This window comes from Xylocopa sonorina, chromosome 7 (genome assembly GCF_050948175.1).
Source record: "Xylocopa sonorina isolate GNS202 chromosome 7, iyXylSono1_principal, whole genome shotgun sequence".
Taxonomy (NCBI): Eukaryota; Metazoa; Arthropoda; class Insecta; order Hymenoptera; family Apidae; genus Xylocopa; species Xylocopa sonorina.
This window is the reverse complement of record NC_135199.1, coordinates 7,719,402-7,732,280: the sequence shown is the minus strand read 5'-3', so window position 1 is coordinate 7,732,280 and position 12,879 is coordinate 7,719,402. Positions and strand designations below refer to the sequence as shown.

The 12,879-nt window shown below is 36.6% G+C and overlaps 3 protein-coding genes across 3 annotated transcripts in view; 2 read left to right on the top strand and 1 right to left on the bottom strand.

Moving 5' to 3' along the window:
• Positions 1 to 17: 17 nt before the first annotated feature.
• LOC143425030 (dynein intermediate chain 2, ciliary) lies at positions 18 to 3,409 on the bottom strand. The gene is made up of 14 exons (XM_076897473.1): positions 3,341 to 3,409; positions 3,151 to 3,258; positions 2,856 to 3,057; positions 2,654 to 2,752; positions 2,418 to 2,566; positions 2,266 to 2,349; positions 2,009 to 2,192; positions 1,776 to 1,937; positions 1,567 to 1,710; positions 1,399 to 1,505; positions 1,107 to 1,284; positions 801 to 1,032; positions 471 to 704; positions 18 to 323 (listed from the first exon to the last, which is right to left on the bottom strand). The coding sequence occupies exons 1-14, from the start codon at positions 3,407 to 3,409 to the stop codon at positions 146 to 148; spliced, it is 2,130 nt and encodes a 709-aa protein (XP_076753588.1). The 3' UTR covers positions 18 to 145.
• Positions 3,410 to 4,016: 607 nt separating this feature from the next.
• LOC143425029 (uncharacterized) lies at positions 4,017 to 5,293 on the top strand. Its single transcript, XM_076897471.1, has 5 exons — positions 4,017 to 4,285; positions 4,390 to 4,516; positions 4,639 to 4,720; positions 4,801 to 4,987; positions 5,068 to 5,293. The coding sequence occupies exons 2-5, from the start codon at positions 4,448 to 4,450 to the stop codon at positions 5,279 to 5,281; spliced, it is 552 nt and encodes a 183-aa protein (XP_076753586.1). The 5' UTR covers positions 4,017 to 4,285; positions 4,390 to 4,447; the 3' UTR covers positions 5,282 to 5,293.
• A 6,871-nt stretch (positions 5,294 to 12,164) lies between these two features.
• The window catches only part of LOC143425523 (uncharacterized), a 159,959-nt gene continuing 159,244 nt past the window's right edge, over positions 12,165 to 12,879 (top strand). The window contains exon 1 of the mRNA XM_076898397.1: positions 12,165 to 12,675. Within this exon, the coding sequence (XP_076754512.1) occupies positions 12,528 to 12,675 (148 nt within the window). The 5' untranslated portion in view covers positions 12,165 to 12,527. The remainder of the gene's footprint in view (positions 12,676 to 12,879) is intronic.

Genomic DNA, 12,879 nt, shown 5'->3' with positions numbered 1-12,879 from the left:
AACATTATATTGTTTAATATAATATAATGTAGTAGTGAAACACTTAAAGTGTGTACAATTTTTATATTTAAATAAAATTTATTTTAAAAAATAGAATACATATATATGCACACAAAATGTTCTTCTGATTAAAAATACAATGGAATTATGTTGCTACCCTTGTATCTTTTGGTGGTGTTAATACAGGTGGTTCGCGTACAAAACTTAATAATTTTTCTAATTTCATAATTTCTAATTCTTTGTGAGTTAAATGGAGTTGTTTCTTTGTTGGTTTTACTTTTATTCTGAGATTTGGTGATAATTTTAAAGTATTTATTGTACCTCTGTTAGTATAAAACATGAGAATTTGATTAAGACTTTTATTATATATTGAAAATAGATAATAAAACATAGTTCATGTTGTACATATGTGAAAGATACTATGTACAAAATAAAAGAAAAATAGATAGAATTATGAAGTAAGTACTTACTTATCATCACCAACTATAATAAATGGTAATTTATTATTAAATGCCAGTTTAGTTAATTTATTTTTCTTTTTAGAAACAATTTGTTGACTGCATATTGGTTTATATTTATTTATATTCAAATCAAATACGGTAACTTTCCCATCATTTGAGACAGAAGCTAATACTGTTGAACTATATGGTGCCCATTGAACATCTCCAATTGAAACACCAAGATCAAACATAAATAAGGGTTCCCTATGAAATAGTTACATACATATCTTTAATAAATAAATAAAAATGAAATTAAGAATTAAAATCTTCAAAGTTACTCTAGCCATAATAGAAACTTACATTCTATCATCTTCCCATATTTTAATTCTCCAATCACCTGAACAACTTGCAAATATACTAGAATTGAATTTGTTAAACACTATTTGGTACACTGGCATATTGTGTGCTTCATTATAAGTTTTCATATAAACACTACTATATGCTATATTACATTTGTAAATTGTCCCTTCCTCTGTACCGACAAAAAATATATTTTGATTTGCAGGGTGAAATGCTAGACATGTTCCACAACCTAGAAATTCGTAATATAAATCTTATTAATTATTAATTATTGATATTTAAATTGATTGTGTACAATAGCTTTGCCTTTAAGTGTAATTATAGTCCCATCTGGTCCAGGAATTGGTGGTCTGTCAAGAAAAAGGGTCATAACAGTTGTCAAACCAAGATCATTTTGGTTTAATACCCAATAGTTTATTTTTCCATCAATACTGACACTGTAAAATGACAGATTACCTTCTTCTGTATCTGGCGCCCAACGCACCTTGAATGTTATTATATGCAATAAATAATACATCAATAATATCATATATTTTGAAATAGTATATTTTAAAATATAATCTTACGAGTTTTATGTTTTTATCTGTAATGAACAAACCTCCTGTACAATACCTCCATGTTTTTGAACAACATCATCGCTCCTGTATTGAGGACTTGTAGGTGGTAACATAACATTGTAAACAGCAACAGAACCATCCATAGTACCTTTGCAATGAAAAGATTATTATGGCCTGCTATATAAATATTATATATTCGTTTCTGTTACCAATAACTAAGAGATGTGGATGTTGTTCATTAAAGTCCAAGCACATTACTGGAGAATCTGTTGGGCAGATCCATTCAGGATATGATGGATTTTTTAAACTAAATAAGCAGACTTTTCCAGTTGTTATCATACTACTAAATGACACTGAAATACAATACATGTGTACTACTTATGTATAAGAAATGGAAATATCAACATATTCTACTAACTTGTCCCATATGAAACTGCAAATAAGTCATAGTATCTACCATTAAAGCATAAATCTGTAACGTCATGCTTTTTGGTTTTCTCATAACTAAATTTCCACAGAGGTAACAATGAGCCTTCTCCATCTTTAAATTCATCACTTGGGTCATCCCAGTACCTGTAATCTAAAAATATTTGTAGAAATATTTCTCTGAACAAGGTGTGATTGTTCAAAACTGATCTAGAAAATAGTAACCTTGAGCTATTTCATCATAAATATTTTGGTTCACCATTCGCTCTAATGTTTTTGCAGCTTGTAACATTCTACATGTTAATGCCATTGATTCTGTTTGAACTGTTTTTTTCAAATCTTCCCTTTTCGGAAGTAACGGTAGCTTTCTTTCCTTTTCTTTTTCACGTTGTTGTTGAGCATAATCTTCCTAAGATATATGTTCAAATGTATATCCTACTTATGTAATTCTAAACGATTTAGCATAAAGTATAAATATATGCCTGATATTCATCGAAGATTGTCCATTGAAAAACATGGGCATTGAATACTGCAGTTGGAGGTGGTACTGTTTGGGTACTCATTTCCTGTGAATTAACATAATTATAACAAAGAAAATTGTGTTTAATAAAATATTCAACTATTACACACATACTCGCAAAGGATTAGTGTAAGTTAGGGCAGCCCTTTCACAAAAATTGAATTGATTTGGTATTTTTTTTGGTTTCACTTTTTCTATTTCTTCTTCATCTGGTTCAACTTCGTGTTCAGGTTCGCGTTCTGGTTCTACACGATCTTCAATTTCTTCCATTTCTATTAATAAGATATTCGATTAATTTTAATTCTTGTTAAAAATAAAAATGTGTTGAAATTTTTTTCCATTATTAAAACGAATTAGTTTGCCTTCTTTTTCGATATCTGCCTCTTCTTCCTCCTCTTCTTCTCTTGTTTCATCTTCTTCCAATATAGTTTCTTCAAAAGGGGTTTCTACTACAACAAAAATTATTTAAATGTTCAATAAAGTAAGAGAGAGGGAGAGAAATGTAAATTAGTTGTAAATTATAAAATGATTGGTATCTTCATAAAATCTTACAAATAAGTCCCCCTGCTAATTGTATTTTTGCTTCTTCAGAATCTTTGTGCAATATTGATCCAGGTACATTTATAAGGGTTATTAAATGTGGTGGAGGCGGTAACAGTATGAATTCTCTTAATTTCCATGACCATTCGATTAAAGAATCTGGAATTCTCGTATTATGTATAGTTAGGATTCTTGCAAATTCTTCTTGTAATTCCTGAAATTTTATTCATTACAATTAATTAGAAAGAGAGAGGGAAAGAGAAGCTATTTCATATTATAATATTTAGAAAGGAAAGGAAACACTTACTGCTTCTGTTAACTGTAACTGATCTTCAGGTTTTAATAAAACTTTCCCTCGTAACCAATCCATGTCACCAGCACCTATATCTACACGGCTTTTCAATAGACTGACATTCTAAACATAGTTATAAAATATGTATGTTGTATTAAGTTAGATAGGAGAAATTTAATAATTGAAATTGAAGAAAAGTACTAACTCTTGTCAGATCCTTTGGTACTTCTTGTGTTTTGGAAACTGTTCTTTTCACCATTGATGGACGTATCATTTTTGTATTCAAAATTACTTATCATCCAACTACAAACAGAAACAATATGTGTATTATTATGTTTTTGAAATGTACTAATTTATTTCAATTTCTTCATCATCTAATACATTATCAGTATTGTAATATGTTATCTCAAGATCTATCTCAGAAAATTGAACTGAAGTTCTTTAAATCTTATACTTTTCATTAAATACAGGAATACATTCTGGTTTCCTTGGAAACTTGATATATTGTTATATACATATGTGTAGTATGGATTTGAATATCATTTATTTTAGTTAAAAAGTTATCGTTCTGGTAAAAAATTTGCTTAATGTGTATTCCAAAAATATAAAGGAAAGTTAAGAATGATAAAATTATCTGATTAATCTTTTCTTTAGGTATATATTATAAATAAAATATTAATTTCACCTATATATACATAGATACAGAAGAATAATATATTCTACAATGTATAGTTAATTGTAAAATTTTTATAATTTATGTACATTATATGAAGTTGTTTAGAAAGTTCTCATTAAATTGTGTAAGATTATCTTTTTGAATAAGAGTAACAATTTTAAGGTATTTTGCGCGGTTATACAGATAGAAGAAAATCAATAATGGAACATACCATGATAATGTAAGCATGCTTCTAACTTGTAGATAAGTCAGAATAGCTTGCAATTACATGTGAGTAAAAACTTCCAGATTGTGTTTTATTCATCAGTTTTTACATGATAAATGTGTGTTAACAGTAAATTGTGTTACATTTCAGAATAAAATATTTTTTTAAGTACCTGTTCAAAAGTACCTGTGTATAAAAGGATGAAAAAGAATGTGTGTAAAGTAAGAGTGCAATTGGTGTATTGTTATTAAATATTTAATTGATAAAAGGTATTGTATTAACAATTTTATATAAAATATTTTTATATTTATATGTAACTATTTATAAGATATTTTCAATTGGCAATTTCAGATAGTTTTACTGTTTATTTCAGATGAATTGTGTGCGCGAGGAAATTAGTTTTTTAGTTTAAGATAAAGTTTTATTTTGTGATGGAAGATAGTGGGATTGACAGTGATCCGAAGACCACTAATCATATAGAAGATGAACGGCTTTTTTTGGTAAACATATGAATCTCTATATTACACACCATTTATGTTGCAATGAAAATATGCTAGAAAATAATGAATAGATAAAGAAAATTAAAGGGATACTTCATCTTATATTTTACTTCTTATTTTAGGGAAGCGATAGTAGTTCCAGCAGCAATCAGACGCAAACATCCCAACATAATTCCACTACTAAACAGCTGCAAAGAAAGCTTGGTATTATTATCAATCAATATTTCACTATTTATTAATATAATAATGTATGCTTATTACTTGGTATGTAATTTTTTGGATAGAGGCACGAATTGAGCAAGCTAAACGTATTCAGCGCAATTCAGATTATGTAAAGTTGCCAAAATATGATAAGAGTTGCGGGGGTGGTAGTAGTGTCGCTGGTTTAATTCCAATTCAAAGACTTCCTATACCAAATAAGAATAAAGAACATCTTCCTCTTGTCGAATACTGGCATAGCGATAGTGAAAGGTAGCTTTGAAAGTTTACATATTGTGCAAGTTATACGCAGATTGCATCAAAATATATTGTGCATTTTAATGTATTTTTAGTGAAGGTGAAATGACACTTTTTCCAACAACTAAATCGAAGGAATCTACAAAACACAAGCAAGATCTTACTGATACATTTAGCATCGAAGAAATGAGCGAAGGAAGTGAAGATTCTTTGAATTTAGGACCTGCACAACCATCTCCGGAACTCAAATTTATGAAATCTTATAGATGTACTGGTGATTGCTTCCGTTGTCAGTGCCACATATTATAATTAATTGTTATGTATATACCCAGACAACATAGCAAATCACATAACACTTCAAAAAGCACCAGCGTATCACGGTGGTACCCTTAGGTTCTGTAATGCCACAGGGGTATCACCAGAATTACACATATTGAAACGCACCAGAACAGTACGCAGTGCTGTTCCAGTGCTCATGATAACACGTGTGATAAGCTAGTGGTACTATGCTGCTGCACCGTGTGATACGTTGATGCCCCAGAACGTGTTGTTACGACGTGCCATCACAACCGCTGATGAGTGCGGACGTAGATTGCTATGAAAATGATATCACGCGGCGCACCTGACATCACAATGCTCTTACTGTGACGAAGTAGTGTTGTCAGGATGTATATTTCAATAGTTTTACTGTAATTTATTGTATATTTTAGTAGTTTTATTGTAATTTATTTTATATTTTCCGCTTTAGAGGTATGAGAGAGAAAGATATATAAGAAAACTATAGGAAAGAGTGAGACAGATGATGCCTACTCTACTTTGGAACCCCTGGCGCCATCTCTGTAAAAAGTGCTCAAACTGGTCGCACAGCGTTATCGACAGCGAAGTAAACCACTGAAGACTACTAGCGCCATCTCTGCGGAAAGTACTGAAATTAATTACCGACCAGGTTTCAGAGCTTCTCCAAGAGATGGCGCTAGTAGTTTTCAGTAGTTTACTTCGCTGTCGATAACGCTGTGCGACCAGTTTGAGCACTTTTCACAGAGATGGCGCTAGGGGTTCTTCAGTAAGGTCGATATCATCTGTCTCACTCTTTCTTATAGTTTTCTTATATATCTTTCTCTCTCTTACCTCTAGAGCGGAAAATATAAAATAAATTACAATAGAACTACTAAAATATAGAATGAATTACAATAAAACTATTGAAATATACATTCAGACAACACAGCTTTATCACAGTAAGAGCACTGCAACGTCACTTGCGCCGATTAGTAGTTATAGATTACTTTATTTTTTATGCATCATTAAATATTAATTTAATTTTTCATCGTTTCATGTAATTATGGTCAAAGATTATATATATATTGAGTCCTAAAAAGCAAACTTATTAAATATTTGCAGCAAAAGTAGACCGTTTACAGTTAAAAATTAGAATTAATTGTTATTCATTTTAATTTTTAAAATGGAAAATATTTAGATCTTATGCTTGATTAATGATATTTAGTAATTGTACGATGATGAAGAAGTTGGATTAATTGGTCTACTGATTACATTGAGAGGTCGAGGAGACAATGCTCGCTTGATTCGTGACCGAAGCAATTATTCCTTAAGGATATTATTCAAATGGTGTTTCTCAACTGTGCATCGACAAACCTCGCAACGTCTATTTTGAACGAAGTTACTGTAGGTAATATCCGCTGTTGTTACTTCAGGATATTACTTAAGACTCGAGACATTGCTAATGGTGTCGTGCGAAAATTTCATATTGGCAAAATGACGCCAGCTTGTTATACACCGATCTTTTTTTTCATTTATAAATAAAATTCTGCTAGTTAATCACGATTAAAAATCGGTTACATTAATATTTTAATATTAAAATATTTTGTATAAGTTTGTATGACAAAGTTTATGTTAGCGGCAAATAGGTCGTCTCGCTTTCGTTCTGTACTTTTTTCTAAATGGTACAACCCCATTGGAAACATTACACAGGAAAGGATTCTACAAATGAAAGAACAAGTATCTAAAATAAAGTCGTATGGAAATCTCGTCGTGTACCTAACGTGCACACAGAGTTGTACCGAGGAAATGCGGTCCCCTTCGTAATGTGCGGTTTATTCCGTAATCTAGATCGTCCTCGGAGGAAAAAGAGCGTGTGCTCCATTTCTTGTTTTCAGCGAGCAGCAGTTCGACTATATTTTATACCGTTAAAGAGCCTTCTCTTGTGTATTCCCACTCGCTGTATCTCACCTGGTCGATCTACTGCACATTGTGCGTGCCTAGAAAAATTCTTTGAAAAATTCTTCAAGCTACATGTATACGGGACTCTATTGTACATTGTTCGCGAATTCCTTGATGAAGTATACGTCCCAGATATACCTACGCGCGGACAAAAAGTATTTTAAAAAAACAAGTTCGTTCAAATTTTACTCTTGATCAAGTTTTACCGATCTCGACGACTGACTCTCCTCCTCGCTCGGACTCTCTTTGTACATTTAACGATTAGGTTTAATATTTAATCGTTAAACAGCTGGTATAATTTTGTATTCAAGCTTTGAGCGTACCATTTCAACTTTGCATTTCTTGTTCACCACGTTTAATGTACCTTTATTCTTTACTTTACGCGCTCGCATAAGCGCAGTTTCAGTATGCATACAATGAGCAGAGATGCGTGGAAAGAGCAGCATTAACATACGAAAGGGGGATCCCTAAATTTCAATAAATGTGTGTGAATACAAACGCGTAGGAATTTCGTTTGACAGCTACATATCTTTTGTTCGCAAAGCATGTGCGTATTCCAACGAAAGTCTTATGTTTGTCGAAAATTGTAAAAGATTCGGTGGCTATTTTAATGCTCTCCACCCCCGTTCTGGAAATAGTCTTGCAATGTATTTAACGATATTTAAGTTAATCCACGATAATCTGCCTAAAAAGAATTCAAATTTGTTAATTTTATAATTATTATAGCAGCACAACAAACCTTCTGGTTTAATGTTGTAAGCATCAACGCTTGTAGCAATGAACATTGCGGTTGTTCGTAACAGCATCTTGGCACGATGCAAGCACTTCCCATGAGTTCATTGCTCGCGAAACCCGGCAGCTGCAAATGTATTCGTGTAGAGTTAATTGTTTCTCTTGCCAAGTTCCTGCCGCAGCTCTCTCTCTCTCTCTCTCTCTCTCTCTCTCTCTCTCTCTTTCTCTTTCTCTCTTTCTACCTCTTCTCGAAGAGGATTCCTTTCGACGTGATTACAGACCAACGCGGTCGAAAACGAATGAAGTCCTTCTTTAAATTACCGAACACACGTCGAACAAATTTTTAAGGACCCTCAATTGATTATCCTAGAGTCGAATAACTCCAAAAGAATCAGTTCAAACCATCAGATCTTCGGCTATACGATAAAGGGTAAATGATAGTAAAGTGATGTCTTATCCAATGTAACCTCGCACGATACACTGTTCGATGTACACGTATGAATTATGGAAATTTTTGCACAGATATACGATCCAGCTCTGTTGTGCCAATGATAATGTATTATACAGATTTTACGCATTACGGCTGCCAGTTTTTATGTACCACAGAACCGCGAGACAAACAAATTGGTGTACTTATAATGGTTCTGTTCTTTTTTTTTTTGTAAGCAGATACTACGTGCGTAACCTTCGCCGTGTACAATAAGAATATTGGCAATTGGACCGCTAATTAATGGGTTATACGCGTTAAATTTATTCTTCTCTCTGATATTCTGACCAGCTCAATTTTTAATGAAGCCCACCGCCGTGGATCTTACAAGGAGGGATTAACAACCCGCGGAGGAGATGGTGTTTAGCTGCATGAAGCTTTTGTATACGGGGTGAGTCGTTTATCTTTTGATATAATGTCCCTGTTGGTTTTTAACGAACGAGTATTTTTAAATAACGAGCTTTAGAAGTATAACGGCATTTAAGTTTATAATAGGCATGATATCGATATAGTTATTTCTTTACGTAACGGATGCCAAACGTTAAGAGTACCGCGAAAAGTAGTAATCAAGGATTTTATTAAAAAGGCACTCAGTATACGTTATGTAGACCCGAGATTTGTAGTGTTCGCAGCCGCGATCTGATGTATAGTCCCTGATGCATTGCGTATGAATATTTAAATGCACCCGGTCTCGCGTATTGCCCTCGTATGTATAATATTATATGAGGGAGACGTATTCACGGGATACGTCGTCAACACTGCCGGTATGGCCGTAAATTACGCGAGAATTATGGCGTATTTTGTAACCAATTTGAAGTAATAAATTTCATCCCCTTAGCGAACGTGACAACCTGTAATGTGAGCGCCGCTAATGCCCTTTCATTTATTTGTGTGTAACAGGCGAAAAAGGAGAACGAGAGGCGATCTTCCTTCTTAAATGAGATTTCAGTCAATGATAAACCGATCCCTCTTAGATATCCTTATAATAAGCCAATAGAGATTAACTTGTTAATTACTTAGCGATCATTTAACTGGTATCACGCTGGCCTCTGTAAAATTTTAGTTTCAGCGTTGCTTCGATTACGCGGCTCGTGATTTATAGATAGTTGGAAGGTTTCAGAATGGTTGAATTTACGCGACTCGTTTCAAGTTTATCTTACGTTGTCATTACGATGTATAAATTTTGCTTCAAGAAGACAGGAATGAATCGGAGTCATTGATTACTCGTGTTTCCTTTCACTGTTAGTTTGCAAACCATTTACGGACCATAGTTATGCGGGTTAAGTTAATTAGGATGTGCCTGGCACATTTCATAGTACAGTGGTTCTTTTTCCGTTTGTTTTAACGCTCCGTTTTTATTTGAATCGTAAAATCGTGCGATGCACAGGCTTTCGTTTAGAGTATATTAGACATCAACTATTTTCTAAAAATCTTAGTAATAACTAAACGAATCTTTATGAACAACGACGAAGAACACGCGATACATTAAATACGTGTTTGTAGTGTCTCGATTAATGGTTTTATTTCCAACACTGTGACCTTAATCCTTCACGTGATAAATAAACTAATTCAACACGGTGCATTGGGGTATAGTAATCAGCGGAGGTGCTGATTTCTTGGGTCACCGCAGCTAAACTTCGCCTTCCTATCTAACCCCAAACCAGTAGAACCGGATTTCGTGAGAATATGTCCCCCGAGGCTTGAAAAAAGAAGCAACTAAAATCCAAGCATAGAAGAATTTCGTTGGTACGTAGCACCGTGCTTAGACGTTGTATCAGAAGCGCGCTCTTCACCTGTACCCTTCTTCCTTTCCTCTCGAGCATGTTCTAGAAGTCGCTCAGAAGCTCGAGCGATCACTCTTTACACGTAAAATACTGTTAACGATTCCTTATTATCTGTACTATAATTTTTTGCCTTACACGATTAAATGATAATCATATTAAAATTGTACAGTTCTAGATAAATCTTCACTGACGCCATCTCGAAGATGACCACGGGGATAATTTCCTCTCCGCTTCAGCGACACCCTTTTAACGATTTTTTTCGAGCCATTTCGTCCACCCTACGTATCTTGGTGAGTCGTACACCCTTAAAGCTGACGAAGTTACAGTAATGAACGCGATCGCTCTGGTAACTTGGTTATTAATATCGCGTAACGAGAAGCTTATACTTTTTCTGTGTAATCAGTGTTTTAGTGCGCGTTACACGAAGCTTGAAAAGGCGATAGGTCCCGTCTATTCTCGGTTTGCGCCATTACTCTTAGGCCTCGTGTCGATAATTTTTAAGGCCGACGCGGCTCGCGATTCCTCGGAATACCGGGCAGAAGTTGAACCGGCATTCACCAACGGCGCCGGGGTGCAGCATTGCAGGCGGATCGGTTGCATAAAAGCCGGTGATCGATCGATACTACGCCAATGCATTTGTCCCGTAACGGGGCTCGAACTACGGTCCGTTGCTCGCGTATTCGAAACCCATCGCTTCCTGTATCAACGACTTTTTTTCTCGAGCAACCGGGCTTAATTAAGTACCGGTGGACCGAGGCATCCGTGCCCTCCTCGCAAAGAGGCCGCGTTTGCTGCGAGAACAAAGTTGAAGAGGGACAGCGAGACGTCGCCACCGATAGGGAAATGCAAGTAGCGGTTATTCGCGACAGATCGCGGTTGTTTTCGACCAGGAAACTGCTCGAAACCAGCCAATTGACGATTCGCCGGTATCGAGTAACGTCATCGTACTATGTTCGAAAGTTTAGTAGCCACGAAACGTACGATTCTCGTTCGAGGATATTTGTGGACGATGATGGGTAAACGATGGGAACGCGTACAGTAGATTTCCAAGTCGAATCACACATGGGTGTTGAATAGAGACTAAAGGGATAGGGCATGTATTGATTTTTTGATTGCGTGCATTTTTAAAATTCGGTTTTCCTCGAATCGATTACGCGGCTTGGGCGGCTGCGGCCGATTCGGAGAAGCGTTCATTACACCGCGTGCATTTTTATCGGAGAACCTGCGAGGCATCGAAATTGATATATTAAACGGGGGAAAATCTCCGCCACGTCGCGTCCCGAAGAACGCCTCGCATTACTGATAAATCGGAGATTTAATTCTTTGTTTTGATATTGAAAAAATCAGGTTAAAAGGCGCGAGGGTAAAAAAAAGGAGAGAGAGAGAGAATCGAGAAAGATACGCAGCTATGCAGCTGGCCGATGTTTACGCACACACGGCCGTAGTATAAAAGAACCTGTCTCTATGAATGAAGTCGAGCGGACCACGTGACGCAGACGTAAAGCAGGCATGCGCGTGGAAAGCGCGGTCCGTGTTTTACGCGCGGCAGCCAGTGTTCGTCGGTCAGTCGACAGATGTCGGTCGCGTCGTGTGGCGGCTGCTAGAAACACCTGACCGCTATCTAGCAGTGCAGCATGGACTTGTGCGGCAGGCGCACACTTCTTTTAAAATCTGCTAGCACACGCGACCGCCGATAATCGTTTTGTCGTCGCGTACGTAGACCGCGTTCAGTTACGCGTACGCGGGTGACAGTCGACGAGTGCGTTATGTCCGTCCATTGACCAGCCCTTCGTGTGACGCGAATCGAGGTGACGAGACCGAGCGAAGAGAATTCGCCAGGTTTCACCGACCTCGAGTTTCTCACCCGTGAACGGTGCACTCGTTTTGTAAACGGGGTTCCCTGTCCGCGTGCGCGCCAGTAATTATGACAATCCGTCGTTCGAGGCACGCGAGCATCGCGTTCGAGCCCTGCGAGGGCCGATTTCGCGTCGCAGCGATTTTTTGAACGGGGTGAGAGAAGAAAAAAAAAACAAAAAGACGCGAGGATCGTAAATCGAGTCGACCAGTTCCGAGTCCAGATAATCGTGCCTCCTCCACGCATCGTCCCGTCGATCACGTATTTTTTAATGATATGCGAGGATTGGCGCCCGGCTCGCGATCCCCGCATTCGAACTTCCCGCTTCGAGCGCTCGATAATTTCGAGCTTTCCTCTTCGAAGCGCCGATTCTCGCGGCTCGCGAAAATGTGACCGCCCGGCGTGTTTTTTATCGCGCGACGGATATTTCGTGGCCGGTAAGTGCGTGCTCGCTCGACCAAAATGACGGTGAACCGATCGTTGGTGACGATGGTGTTGATGCTAATGACCACCGTGATCGTGCTCGTCCACGCGAAGGATGTGACGACAGTGGAGTACGACGACCTTCTTCCGGCGAACGAGACCAACGCCAGGCATCGCGTCGATACAGGTTAGTCCAATCGTTTTTCACTACTTCTCTCAGGCTCGATATTATCTACGATTTTTGTCTATCGATGTTTTCATCGCGTATAGGCGATGCTAGAAGATGTCCCGATGTTGTGTAAATAGTTCTTAGCAAGGACTGTATTGCACAAGCGATACGCTTTTAAACATTCGTCAAAATTATTACCATTAATTTAAATGATCAGGTTAT